Below are 15,410 nucleotides of genomic sequence, written 5' to 3' on the forward strand. Positions count from 1 at the left end.
CGAAATCGAAAAACCCGACTTTATTGGTTTGATTTGGTTTTTAGATTTAATAAACCAACATAATTGGTTTAAATTTTTTAATGAAAAATCAAACCAAACCGACCTATATACACCTTTATATATGATAGGGATGTATACCTAGTTAAGTAGGTTTTCCTTAATTTTATCAATTTTTTAGCATAAAATCAAGGGGTATATAGACTTTTAAATTGCTAAATTCTTAAAAAATCTTATTATGTGTATCAGTAAAAAGTACTTATAGAGATGGAAATAAATAGTCATATAAAATTCTATTTCCTTAACAAATTATTTTGCATCCTCCTTCCAATTCTCAAAGTAGAATATTGAAAATCTAAATATTTTACTAATTTTACACAGTTTAACACTCATATCGACCCCAATATATCGAGAAAATGATCAAAATGGTCCTTAATGTATGGGCTTTGATTCCATTTGGTCCTTAATGTATGAACTTGATGGAAATGGTCCTTTATTTATCATAAATTGTGATCAATTTGGTCCTTAACCCTAAAATTAATATATTTCTTTTTTTTTCGCCGTCAAAATACACGGAATATGTAAAAGACTCCTTTAAAAAACATAAAAATCGTTGCCGGTACCTAAAAAAAAAAATTCTTTTTTCTTTAAAATCGCTGCTGTGATTTTTTTTTAACAATGCTGCCCTAGCTGCGTTTAAAAAATAGAAATAGCTGCTATATCAGCCATTTTCTTTAAAAAGTTTTTATTTTTTTTTATTAAAAATTCTCGAGGCGAGGACTGCTTAAAAAAATAATGGGAAATCGCTCCACGTGTAGGATTTTAGTTAAAAAAATTTTAATGGCAACGATTATTTAAAAAAAATTTAAACTAAAATCGCTACACGTGGAGCGATTTCCCATTATTTTTTTAAGCAGTCCTCCTCGCCTCAGGAATTTTTAATTAAAAAAATTTAAACTTTTTTAAGAAAATGGCTGCTATAGCAGCTATTTCTATTTTTTAAACGCTGCTAGGGCAGCGTTGTTAAATATTTTTTTTCACAGCAGCGATTTTAAAGAAAAAAGAATTTTTTTTTTGGACCGGCAGCGATTTTTATGTGTTTTAAAGGAGTAACGACATCAATTTTGTCAGAAGAAAATTGCTCCGTGAGGAGCGATTTTGCCCTTTTGGTTAAAAAAAATTGATGTGCCCTTTTGGAATTTTTGGAAACAGGGGAAGGGAAGTCTTGAACGAGCGCATCTTTTACATATTCCGTATATTTTGACGGCAAAAAAAAAAAATATATTAATTTTAGGGTTAAGGACCAAATTGATCACAGTTTATAATATATAAAGGACCATTTCCATCAAGTCCATACATTAAGGACCAAATGGAATCAAAGCCATACATTAAGGACCATTTTGATCATTTTCTCCCACTATATCATCACAAATATTATGAGAGTCAATATCTTTTAAGCCAAAAACGCATATATTGTGAGCAATGAGGGGAAGAAGATGGTTAGGATTCGTTCCTACCGGATTTCAGTTACGTCGTTTCAGTTCATTTGAAGCTCCTCCTGTTCCTCCTCTTCGAAGAGTTGTTGTTACTGGTAATTCTAAAACCCTACTCCTCAATCTCGTTGGTTGTTTTTGTACAAAATGGTTTTTGTGTTTCTTTTTCCAAATAGGTTACATTACCTGCAACAACAAGTAATAAATCTAATTCTGTAACCTAGAATACCAAGTGAATGACCTATACACTGATGCGAGACCGGGCGAGACGTTGTGTGTGTATAAAAGTTAAATTCTTTGTAGATGAATTAGAATTTCCATGTGGTTTAGGAAGTTGGGTTCTTTTTGGCTGTTCAGTTATTTTAATGTAAGATCAGAATTATACCGTGGTGTCAAATCTGTCAAGTACTAAGGGCAGAATAAGCATTCTGTGATTGGATAGTGCAACCTTGGATATCCTCAAAGTAATATCAGCTCTAGCTCATATGGTTTAGAATGCCATTTTATATTTTTGGGCTGATTGTGTGAAAATTGTGAATGCTGAAACAAGTAGTATGTTGATTCTGCACAGATATATGGATAAACAGGTGCATGTTGTGCTCGAAATTTAGTATAACTGGTGTTGGAAAGTTTGAGTTTTTTGGTTGGTGGTTTTGCTTCAGGTGTAGGGATGGTGACTCCCCTTGGATGTGGAGTGGAAACCACATGGAAGAGGCTAATAGAAGGGGAATGTGGTGTAAGAGCAATATGTCCTGATGATTTGAAGATGAATGGTTTTGAACCGGAAGTTAAGATGTATACATTTGATCAGTTGACATCCAAAGTTGCTGCAATTGTGCCCTATGGTTCTAGCTCAGGTGAATTCGACGAGCAGTTGTGGCTAAACTCTAAGGTACCACCCAACCTTCATTCACTATATTAATCTTTGTTGTATGAGTAGAAATGTTCTGGAATGACGTTTTCTTCTGAAAATGTAAAATACCACTTTTGATGAAGTCATCATTCCTCTAAACCTTTAGCTCATGCGCTTCCTCTATCTTGTCCTAATGTCTTGTACCTTGTGCCTCACCCCTCCACTGGCCCACCCTTACTCCTAGCAACCTCTGCTATCATATCATGGCTGTGTTAGCTTCCCAATCCACTGCCTCTATCCAAGAAAACATTTCATTGGGACTAAAATTGTTTCACATTTAGTTTTTGGAACTGTTTTCAACTAAATGTGATGCAGGACATGTTTCAGATCCACCTTTTTCCGGTAAAAGGCTAAAGAAAGACCTCTTTAGGAATGCAAATAAAAAAGTTGTCTTTTGTTGGAGCATCTTCAGCTCGGAAGACAAGCACATCAATCAAAATTAAATTTGTTGTAGCCATTCTTTTTATGTGACCTTTAAATGGTCTTTGATGATTTTCAATGGAACATATTGCAAGTGATTTTGAATTTACTTTTATGGCATGATATAGAAGATTCTTATAAAAAGTGTCATTATATAAAGCTTTAGGAATGGCTACATTCACTTAAATGTTGTTGCTTTCAATCTAAATCATAGGATAGAACATTTTAGTCCACATGCAATGTGTGGTACATTATATAATTTGATGATGCGTGGTTTACATTAACCATCGAGAGTAGTCATTATTTTTTGTTTGGTAATTGGCAGATTTGCAAATACCAATGGTTGTTGATGGAAAAAAATAAATCCGGAGATCAAATTTTGTTGTTGTAGGAATCATACAAATAAAGTAGGAATGCTAAGATTAATGATATATGATGTTGGCAATCAAAAGTTTACCCCTAAAACTAGATAACGATAAACAGTAGTTGAAAGGGGCTGCTGAAGTAGTTGTGTTGTACTGAAACAGTTGGTGCTTTGATTTCATTATTATCTCTCTACCCTTCTGTATCTTCATGGGAAGAAAGGGAAACATGCTGGTGTTTATTGTGAGTGACAAATTTTCCAGTAGAGCTGATTTTTCTTGACAACTCTCATTGGTCCCATAATAGCCTTGCGATATCTACCATTTGGCAGGAGCATAGATCAATTGCAAGATTTATAGGATATGCTTTATGTGCTGCTGATGAAGCTCTTAAAGATGCTAATTGGATGCCCACTGCGCAGGATGAAAAGGAACAGACGGTATTTGCCTATTTTGTTCTGATGTTAGAATATCATTCTTTTTGCTTTTCATTGGTATCTAAGAGTAAACTGCATCAGGGTGTTTCCTTAGGTGCTGGAACTGGAAGTATCAGTGACATATTGGAAGCATCCAGAATGATCTGTGAAAAGGTTGGTTAATAGCTGCATCTTGCTGAGTGATGATGAAATAGTGTGACCATACCTATCAAAAAAGGAGAAAAAAAGTTTCTGTTGTTGTCATTTTCTAGGAGTATCTGCTACTAAATTGCTGTGAATTCAGAACTGCCCACGAATCTATAGATAGTGCAATTACTACTGATAAATCTACTTTCTGATGCCAGAATATACGCCGGCTTAGTCCATTTTTCATCCCACGGATATTGATCAACATGGCTTCTGGTCATGTAAGCATGAAGTATGGATTTCAGGTATGTAATAGTATTGTTGAAATGTATGAAAATTGTACAAATCCAAAGTAATGGAAGTTCAAAAGGCTTGGAATCAGGGACTTATTAAAAAAGGAAAAATAAAAATAAAAAGAAAGAAGCTTGATTATTAGGATCTGGTGTAATTCTGTCATTCATTTTATTGCTTTATACGTTGATCATCACTCCATTTTGGTTCTTATAGTTCCCTTGAGGTATCAACTAATAAGAAAGATATTTCATCCGATCTTATAATTGAGAAAGCAGAAAAATAAAAAACAGATGGATATCCTGTTGGATTGGCACGGACTTTAAGAAAGTATTTGACTTCTAAATTGTGTTCGTAGTAGTTAAAACAAATACTAAAGAGATCACCTGAGAAATAAGTTTGATAGATAAAATATCACATTAAGCATTATTTTGATATCTTGAAAATTGTGACAGCTATACAGAATGATATCATGAGAATGCTGTTATAAATCTCTTGATAAGGGGCACTTCTCTTTTCTTCTTTTTCCGCATCAAGTTCCTCAGTTGATGGTGTTCAAGTGAGATTTCGTGGTCCCTTAAACAGCTCTTTTGACATAATCTTCTTTCTATGTATCCTCAGAGATTACTCTAAAATTGTAATTTGTTGAACTAAGTTTGAGCCAACCAGAAAATCATTGTGGAGAGCTGAGGACTGCAGGGTAGGGGAAAACATTATTCTGGCCATGAAACCTGCTTTTACCAAAACATGAGATAGCCCATTCTGTTGTTGCTGAAAGTGTCGGTCTCTAGATAGTCTAGTGTTATAATCCATCAAGTCAAAGGTCTTAGGAGAAAGGACGTATGGAAGCAGGTTGCACAAGGCCTAGCTTGTAGAAGATGCAATTCTGGATATTGGTTTGCTTTTGGGGTTAATCTTGTTCTTAGAAGATTAATTTATTACTTATATGCCACAACCAATTCAAAATATATGTCCATGATGCTTGTGGTATGCACTAGTTATTCACAAAGATTGAATTTTGACTTATCATTTCGTTTGAAGCTTTCATGTGAGAATTAATAAGTAAGCTATGTGTTCGTGTTTATTTGAGGTAATGCTTTTTGTCATGGAAGGACTTAACATATTGGAATTGAACTTATCTTGTTTGATTTGATGATAATTCCTAGAATAATTTAAACTTGAAATGTATGAAGTGATTTCACTGTCTGCTCGCCAAACCCTGGGCCTGGCTGATTCACCATGTGTTTCATGTCAGTTGCCAAACAGAATAATACATTGTACTACTAAGACCATCTGATATCTCGGGATATGGAAATAAGGATACAATTAAGCACTAACTTTTGTTCTGTAAGGTAAAAATTCGAGCTAACATGGATGGATGAGACCCAACTTGTCTATGATAAGAAATGGGCCTTGGGCACAACCTCATAAGCTAGCTCATGAGATGAGGACTGCCTAAGGCTATAAGGAGACAGCAATCAATTTCCTCCAAGAATTTGGGCACTTAACAAGCCCCTATGCCATGATTGGACGTTTGGATCATGGACAACATAATGTGAGAGTCCAACATTGAGTAAACAAGAATAGGAATGAGTCTAGGTTTGATATCATGACAAGAAATGGTCTTAGGTCTAACTCAAACGTAAAAGCTAGCTCATGCGTTGAGGATTATCCAAAACCATATAAGGAGACAACAACCCATTTCCTCCACCAACGCAAGACACTTAACATACTATATATTCATTCTCAGGTAAATGATTGGTAAAACATTATTAGACTTGGCATGCACCATATGGTAATTTCCAATTTTTTTGCATGTACTTGAAAAAAGTATAGGAAAATGTTCTAATATAATTTTAAGAATTTCAGTACGTAGGACATACGTATCATTTGATTAGCATTTCAACATTCTACATTAAGGCACTTTTGTTCTTATGCATAAACTTAAAGGAAAAGTTCATATTACTAACTTAACCTCCTCTCTTTTCTTGCCTTTTTGTTGGTACTAGATCAACGTATACAATCTACTAAAGAGTAATGCCTATCTTATTTGTGAAATATGACTAGGGACCAAACCATTCTTCAGTTACAGCTTGTGCCACTGGAGCTCATTCAATTGGTGATGCTGCCAGGATGATTCAGTTTGGATATACAAATGTGATGGTTGCAGGGGGGACAGAAGCCAGTATTGATGCTTTGTCTATTGCTGGATTCTGTAGGTACACCTAAATTGCCTACTTGGATTATGAATGTTATGACTCTCGTTTAAAACCTTAACACCTTGTCTCTGTGTGTTATCTATCTTTCTGACCATTGCCTTTTCTGATTTAGGTTAAGGGCATTGAGTACCAAGTATAATTCAAAACCCCATGAAGCTTCCAGGCCATTTGATTGTGGTCGTGATGGATTTGTGTAAGTAATATCTGTACTTATAAGAAGGTTGCATATCATATATATCTGAGCTGATTATGATTCATCTTCGTATTTCATCCTCATTTTGAAGTGCAGGATAGGTGAGGGGTCTGGTGTCATGGTATTAGAGGTGAGTTGGGATTTTATTTTTTTTAAATTGTATTTTGTTGAGGTTGTATATTATCGGGGGAGGGGGTTTATCCCCTTAACATAGAGAGATTGGGGTGCCTTGTCCTAATGTTATAGCCATGAAAAAACCTCCTTGATTATTCAATTTGATCCTGTAATCGAGATATAGTTTTAGTAGCAATTCATTTTCCCATTTCCTCTTTCTGTTTACTTTTGTTTCTGGTTAGCATCACTTGAACTATTCTTTCATGTTACATGTGGTATAATGTCCCAAGGAATTGGAGCATGCAAGAAAGCGAGGAGCTAAGATATACGCAGAGCTACGTGGCTATGGAACATCAGGTATAGTTTGGTTATGTTTGTAAAGATATGACTCTTGGGTCTAACTCAACCCTAAAAGCTATCATGAGGGGAGGATTGCCCAAGTCCATATAAGGAGACCACCAGTCCATTCCCCAACCAATTTGGGACTGTTACCCACTCTAACAATGTTCACCTGTAAAGCTGATTTCCTTTTCGTTCGTCCCTTTATTATGCCCGTGCTTGTAATTTTTATTTCTCCTATTCATTTTGCTTAGGTGATGCACATCATATTACACAGCCACATATTGGTGGAAGAGGTGCAGTTTTGGCTATGACACGTGCTTTGAAACAGGTAATGTTAATTGTGATTTGTGATCTCTGTCATTGCCTTAGTTGTGGTTTTAGGTCCCACTAAATTATATGAAAATACATGTTTAAAATCAGGGTAAATTACATTGAACTGCCCTCAAGGTTGCAACTTTGCATAAATTACGATCTTGGTACTGGTAGACAGTGTTTTAACGACTTTTTCCTGCCTATTATAATCAAAGATTATGACAATCGAGACCTTGAATAATAGCTTCCTTTCTTTCTCTTCTTTCTTAGCTCTTTCGTACTATAACCATTCAGTTTGGCAATACCAATTTCCTAGCTGTCCATTTGTTTTCGTACAGGATCGTGGATGCTCCCAGTGTACATGGATTGTAGTGAAATTCTATTGCATGGAATAAACAAGGCTCCTTTCTGTCCTGCATCAATATGTACATAACCAAAACATGTTGTTGCCGAGAAAAGAAGTTAAAATAACCGATCGACTGAGATATTCTACAAAACTCACATATTTTAAGAATTCAAATTCATTTGGCGATTGAATTTTACACATTACAATGGTTCTCTGTGAATCTATTAGCTGCTACAATAACATAAACATGTTAAGATTAACACCTTCATATCTGTGTTTAATTGAAACTGTTTCACATGAATTCTAACTGAGCGAGTAACTATCAGCCTTTAGCTTTCTGCTGCATGAGAAAATTTTGGGCCCAAAATGCTGTTAGGAAAAAAAAAGTAAGTGATTGTTATAATTGTATATTTGGTTGGTTTACCGACTAGTTAATGGTTAGCTTAAATAGACATGACTTGTAAAGCATTTTTCTGATCAGAAATAAAATTTCCTGGTAAAGCATTACTTCCATTCTTTCTGTTGTGTAGTTGCTTGAGCATTTATTTTTTTTTTGGATTCAAGTTGTAATGGAGTTATAAAACTTAAAAATCTTTTGTGATATGAACATTCTTGACCTATCAATTTCTGAAACTTCTAGTATGGATCTGGTCGAAACTTAGAATGTCGTGTACAGTTTCAGAAAGTAGAGCAAGACTCATCTATTATTCATGCTACTTAGAGCAGAGATCCTTCTAGCCTTCTAAACAGAGAATTAAGATTGTGATATTATTTTAATTTGTAAACGTTTTTTCCTAAAGCTTCTTTTTTCCTCTCTTGTCATTGGCAGTCTGGTCTTCATCCTAGTCAAGTGGATTATATAAATGCTCACGCTACATCTACACCCCTTGGTAATCATTTTGCAATTGTGAATGTGCTCTGTAATGATTTTAAACTTTTTGCCCTCTATGGCAAACAGAAAGTTGACATTTTTGTTTGTGTTACTGAAATACCTTGCTCAGGTGATGCAGCAGAAGCAAATGCAATAAAATGTGTATTCTCTGATCATGCTACATCAGGGGCCTTGTCCTTATCCTCTACAAAGGTAATCAGAATAGGGGTTGTCAACCAAGTTCAGTCTCTAATTAGATTAGTGTAGAATCAGTTAATAAGTACCGAGTCTCCTAAGAACCAAAGTTGAAGGAGAATTTTGTTCTGTTGGTGACCTCGTGTCATGTCTTTTCTGCATCAGATTAATAGAAGATTTAGAATTCTTAATGTGCTTTCAGCAAACCATCACATTGTTGGATTATTTCTACATTACTGTGATTATTAGTGGATGCTTAGCATGTCATCTGCAATACCCCTTCTTCTCAATTTATAGCACGTTCTCTGCAATATTTGGCATGGAGAAATCATTTTTCCCCCCTTCTTAATGAACTTTGCTGATTTTTTCCCCGACACAGGGTGCTACTGGTCATCTCCTTGGAGCCGCTGGAGCTGTTGAAGCAATTTTTACTGTCTTGGCAATACACCACGTAAGAATATTTCATTTATATTAGAGAAGATTTCCCAGATGATTCTTTAAATTTGATGATTCTGAATTCTTCGTACTCATTGTTATCTCCTGGTGTGCTACATGGTGAATATTATTTTGTTTCTGAAGATAATTCCATTAAGATATTTAGTATCTGACGTCACATCAGTAGCCTGTGCAAAATCTATATTTCTGCTGGATAATTTGAGGCAATTTTGTTGCTCTCAGTATTATACAGAATATGAAACTGATGGAACTATGATGGAGAAAGGTATCTTGATTGGCTGTAAAACGAGCGGACAACTTGAGTCCGGGAGTGGCAATGTATCGATAGTAGCGTTTTTTTGGCTCTATGCGTGGGTGCTCCCATCTTTTTTTTGATAAACGCGTGGGTGCTCCCATCTTAAACATGTGTAACTATAAATCCTTCACCAGGGATCGAGGGTCTCTTTATCTCGACAGAAAGGGGTGGGTAGTCTCAATTTCCAAGATGGTATTATTGATAACTTAGAGGGGTGTGCAAGAGAAGACAATATATAACACAATCTAATAAAATCACAACGATAAATGAGCGGTTGAGTAGCACGTTAGCCCAACATAAACGTAATATTCAAGAAAATAATAAAAAGTCAATATAATAAAAGCTCGAATTCTAAAAAGTTGTCACATCCCTTTTAATCAAATTTTTCCAATTTAAGTGATGTTTTTGAAAAGGGATTAATTTATTTGCAGAACAGAGTCGCCACTAATCTACTGAATTTCCAAGAGTTAGCAAATGCTAAAAAGCCTAAAACTCTTCTAGGATCCAAACTGGAGCAGGCGAACAAAACTAGAATCCAGAAAACCTCAAAACTCTCTTTGTTTTTTCTTTCTCTCCCGTTCTTCCTATTTCTGTGTTGTGCGCTTTTTTATGTTGATTTCTGTTGTGTGAATCGAATGTGTGTGATGCCACAAAAAGTGGGGAATAGGAGTCAGGTGAGGTTTAGAGACGTGAGGGAGTTATAGATTACCCGTTTTTGTTTTTTCCCTTTTTTTTCTGCCTTCTGTTTATTTTTGGTCACAGGATGTGATTTTTTCGGAATTAAATCATAAATTTGGGTGGATTTAAGCTGAAAGAATTATTTAGATGACAAAAGTGCTAGTTAAGTTGGATGGAATAAAGGTCAAGGCTGTAGATACATGCATTATCTATTGCCAACATCGTGCTTTTTTCTAGACTTAATGAGGTTGCTGCAAAATCTCCTGTTTCATGAATGGGCTACTCATCACATTGATGTTTATTTGCAGGGTATCGCGCCTTTGACACTGAACCTTTCTGAACCAGATCCAATATTCAATGGTGGTTTCATGCCTTTGACTGCTTCAAAGGAGATGACCATTAAATCTGGTTTATCAAACTCATTTGGATTTGGAGGAACGAATTCTTGCTTGCTTTTTACTTCAACCAATTGAACACTGATCCAGTTAACCAAAAACTCAGCTGGAACAAGAGAGTTTTGTTAGGCGTTAGACTATGGTTAACCTGGTGAGGCAAACAAAAGCCCTCCGCCCATCTCAATAATCAAATACAAGAGGGAGCAAGCGGAGGTTTGAGGGGTATAATACGCTTAAATTAAATGTTTTAGCCAACTCTTTTCTTGCCTTGAAACTCCAGTTTCCTTCTGATTTCTTTAATATCATTATTGTAGTTCTATTGTTTTTCCCCCCTTCGGTGTGTCCATAGAACAAGTAGAAAATGTAGAGAACTTCTAGTGCCAGAGAGCACAAGTTTTTCCCCAAATATTTGATTGAGTTGTTGACATTGATAGTAGGGATTCTTGTAATCGATTCCAACTATATCGGGACTGTGGTGTAATTTTTATTGTTGTCATCGTCTTGTCAACCACATTGTGTTATAGAAAGGTAGGTGTTGGGCTGAAACAGTTCGAAATACTCTTAACGTAACGTGATATTGTTTGCTTTGAACTAACCTCAAGACATTTTTTTCTTCTTCTGAAAAGGCCTCACATCATTAATAGTACCATCACACCCTTTATGTAGCTTCTTTTTTTCTTTTCATCTATGTGAGATTTTATTCGCACATCAAACAATTAGTTCCGGTTGGACTTTTGCCTTATTTTATGCAATGTTGTGGCCAGCAGTCTGACACTCTCTATTTGTCAAACTTTGCTTTGCTATTAACGCGTGAGATCTAAGTGTAGATATTGATACACTAATGCGTTGCATGAATGCAAGACAGAAAATAAAAAATGGGACCCTTTTGTTTGATCAAATGCAATCTGTTTCCAGGAACTGCTTTTACAAATTTATTTATTTAGTATTTTTTTAGATACAGAATCCCTTTAAGAACTAATGTGGAAGTTCACAATTTTTTTATTTTATTTAGATACAGAATCCGTTTAAGAACTAATGTGGAAGTCAAATATCCAAAGAGAAGTATTGAAAACATTCTGAATTTGGCGCAAATTATTAGTTTTGTCCTCAAACGATTGACAGTTTCAAAAACACTCTTTACTTTGATCGACTAAATTTAGATATATCCTCGATCTGTCGTATGATATAGCAATTGGTTTTAAGCTCTAGTAGGAGCATGAGATCCTTAATAAAATGCCGAGAGAAGTGATGAAAACACCCCAAAACTTGATGAGAATTTAGGGGGTGTATTTCATTCATATTGCAAGATCAGGGTGTATTCAAGTTCAGTTAGTCAAGTAAAAGGGTGTTTTTAAGGTTGTTAATAGTTCAGGGATGAACTACATGTCAAGTTTAGAGGTGTTCAAATATTTCTCACACCATGATTTACTAACTGAGAGTCTAAGACGTACGACCTTTTTATTTTTATTTTTCTTGAAGCTAGTAACACAAAATTATGTCACTTGATGTTATTATATTTAAGTGAAATTTACACAGTTTTAGTTGTTGAAATATCGACAATTCAAAGAACTACACGTCTCAATCTCACACTAGATGAGATCAAAGTACATGAAATCATTTTTTACATTTTTTACAAAAAGCTGTCTAAGCAATATAATTACATTACTTGGTTGTTTTAGGATGACTTATATTAGGTAGGTGTGTACACATTTTATTTAACTCTGGATATCTCTTTGAACTTTTCTTTCCTTGAAAGTGAAATGTGATAGGTATTGATGAATGATGTCCCATTTTGTATATGTATCGTTTTCATGAAGCTATTTGTTGCAACAAGAAAAAAAGAAGATAAAGTTTCTTCTGTTCAAATGATTGAGAAATACTAAAATAAATGAACTAAAACTAAAGATAGCACAGGAAAAAAAATAAAGTACTAAACAAGTAAACAATATCTTATAATAAGATGGACAAATAAAAATTTGTTTTGATTCACCCAATAAAACGTAACAACATATAATAATAGTAATAATACATGATGGCTGCATTATTTTTCCAAATCACAAAGAAAATTCATTGTCAAGTTTATAGAAAAATTACTATTATAAATACATATTTTGAGGAAAGGCAAATTAATACGTAAAGTTTTTGGCAAATAAATAAGGCGTTATACACCAAAATTGGAATAGGAGGTGATTTGTAAGATAACTTGATTGAACTATATCTAATTTAACTAGAAATGCCATCATATGTAGTACTATTGCTTAATCATTCGAATTTGAATCTGAGTACTAAAACTCTATACTCTAAACCCTAAATCAAAGTAGATCGCGGAGGTAATTGAGTAGGAGTCTGAACTTAACTAGTCGTACTTGAAATATGATCAACTGTATTTGCATACAAGAGAATGGAAGTAGTCTCTTGTGGGCTGAATATCACTAATAAGATACCAGTAAGTATCATAGACCTTAGTTGCTCGAACTCTTTCCTTCAAAAATATACTATTTGCCTAAGGAAGGTTTTCGCACTCAATACTATATGTAATTCCAAAGTCTAGACTTGGTAGAGTGTGGACAATCCAAACGTGTTAAAAAAATCAATTTTATCGAAACGTTTAATTTCAAAGTTCATTCAGCTTTTTAAAGTCATAACGTCTATATCGTTTATAAATTTATGTCAACTAACTTATAAAAGATATTAAAAAAATTATTTGGTTTTTCCAATGTACTTGAAACAAAAAAAAAAGGATTAATTTCAATTATAGACACTGTTGAATATATATTGGTTAAGACTTTAGATCAGCAATATAAACACTTTTAAGGACATTTGAACTAATGTAGTTGAATTGAAAAAATCAAATTTAGGGAAAACAGCTATTGCGTAAGTCAAATAGATTGATTTTATTGGTTAAATTTATGTATCTAAATAAGAAAACTCCTCAAGTAAAGTAAAATTTTTACAACTTCAGCAGCCTGTAGGCTGTTATTACTTTTTTTCCTTTCGTAGAATGAGATAAGGTTTAAAAAATCTCTTAAACTATATACGAATAACAACTTGCGAGTTTTATACACCAAATAAATAAAGAAAATATATGTGAAATGCCAATTTTACAAGTATGTCAGCTTCATAAATAAAGAAAATTCATGAAAAACTATAGAGAATAATTATATATCAAAATGAGTAATGTAACTTTATAGATATAAAAATCTATGTAAAAAATACACTTAATAATGTAATAACATCATCTTAATAAACACAAAAGGTTAAACAATGCAATCTTAACAACTAAATTTAAACTTATATAATTTAGATGTGTAACTGAAAATTTCGCAATAATTCACATTTTCTTATGCCTCCTCCCTTGTGGAATCAATGAATTATGGGTGAAATAGTCAAATAAATTAAAGTTTATTTAATTTCCATATGTAGGAGGTGCTCACGTTTGTTGAACCAGTAAATACGGAGTTATGTCACATTATTTTGTTTATTTTTTGTTGGTTGGAACATGAATGGAAATATTTTATAGATTAATACTTTAATAATTTTTGGGTGCACTGAAAATGTAGCAAAAATTGGTAGTAATGAATTTAATATGTTGCCTTAGTATAAGTGGGCTCCAAGCAAACAACAAAACTTATCTCCATGAGTTAATCATTTAAAAAACATCATGGCACCCCACAAACCTTCTTAACATAACTCACAATAAATCAAAATTTCTACTCCCTCCGTCGTTAATTATTTTTTTGTGTTTTTTTTTACATATCTTAATAAAAAGAAAAAACTACGCGGATAAGTAAATATATACTAGTTAATTAGTTAACATAGTTATAGTTTGAATTAATCACGGCTAACAGCTTAATTTTAGTTGTAATTACGTCGCATCTCTCCTCTTTTATGAATATACAAAATCATGTATATATATACACACACACAATATACAAATACAATTAGTCTCACTTCACTCTCTCGCTCGCCTCTCTCCGTCCTCTCTCAATCTCGCCTGCAATATATACAAATACATATGTATACCAATTGCATATATACAATTATTTGAAGATATAAATATACAGTTCACCTCTTTCCTCTCTCCCAATCTCGCTTGCATCTCTCCTCCCTCTCCCAATCTCGCTCGCCAAATATACAAATATATATGTATACCATTTACACATATACAATTATTTGACAAATATATATATACAATTCGCCTCTCTCCACTCTTTGTCCTCTCTCGCTCGCTTCTCTCCTCCCTCTAACATGTAGCTATAGATCGTAATTAGCAAACTATAGCTATGAAACATAATTATGTTATTTTTGAGTGGCTATATGTGAAAATTCCTAAAATAAAAATACACTATCTGTTTCATATTAATCGATCACTTTTTATTTTACATGGTACTTAAAAATCATAAATAAGAAGATAATTTTATTAATTAGCCCCTTAAAAACTTCTTAAGAATTTTATAAATAAATGTGAACACTTCCAAAAAGAACTAATTGTAAGTGTAATATAGAAAACAAAAATATTTTTTTTTTTTTTGATTTCGTAAGGTGAACAACTAATATGAGACAACTATTTTTAGTATAATAATCAACTAATATGAGACAAAAAGAGTAAAGTATTAATTAGGAGACTTTTTAAATTTTTATTTGTATCTTAAAATGTAATATTCTTCATTAATATTTATTCTACTAAAGTGTTTGTAATTTTAAAAATAATTACTATTAATATTAATTATGCCTTGAAATTTATAAATAATTTAAAATAACGATTTTAAAAAATTACTATAGCTAATTTGAGGCGAAGGGAGTAATAAATATATATTCCCTTTATTTCAATTTGTTTAGTTGGTTTTAGCTTGACATAAAGTTTTCAAAAGGTAAAATATATTTTTTGAATTTTGTAATTTCAATTAAATATCAAAATATCTTTTAATCTTATATTATTGTATAGATTCGATGGA

At 33.4% G+C, this 15,410-nt stretch overlaps 1 protein-coding gene across 2 annotated transcripts; it reads left to right on the forward strand.

The window, feature by feature from the left end:
* The first annotated feature begins 1,432 nt into the window (after positions 1-1,432).
* On the forward strand, positions 1,433-11,001 carry LOC102585413 (3-oxoacyl-[acyl-carrier-protein] synthase, mitochondrial-like). Of its 2 annotated transcripts, none has more exons than XM_006357924.2 (14): positions 1,433-1,588; positions 2,153-2,382; positions 3,518-3,625; positions 3,704-3,775; positions 3,967-4,053; positions 6,107-6,258; positions 6,371-6,451; positions 6,548-6,581; positions 6,856-6,922; positions 7,159-7,235; positions 8,395-8,455; positions 8,567-8,649; positions 9,011-9,082; positions 10,369-11,001. In XM_006357924.2, exons 1-14 carry the CDS (start codon positions 1,480-1,482, stop codon positions 10,531-10,533), a joined length of 1,398 nt encoding a protein of 465 aa, XP_006357986.1. In that variant the 5' UTR covers positions 1,433-1,479; the 3' UTR covers positions 10,534-11,001. The 2 variants fall into 2 exon arrangements, with proteins under 2 accessions (XP_006357986.1, XP_006357987.1); XM_006357925.2 differs by having other exon boundaries at positions 2,159-2,382.
* Positions 11,002-15,410: the final 4,409 nt, after the last annotated feature.

Source organism: Solanum tuberosum, unplaced genomic scaffold, assembly GCF_000226075.1.
Source record: "Solanum tuberosum cultivar DM 1-3 516 R44 unplaced genomic scaffold, SolTub_3.0 scf00262, whole genome shotgun sequence".
Taxonomy (NCBI): domain Eukaryota; kingdom Viridiplantae; phylum Streptophyta; class Magnoliopsida; order Solanales; family Solanaceae; genus Solanum; species Solanum tuberosum.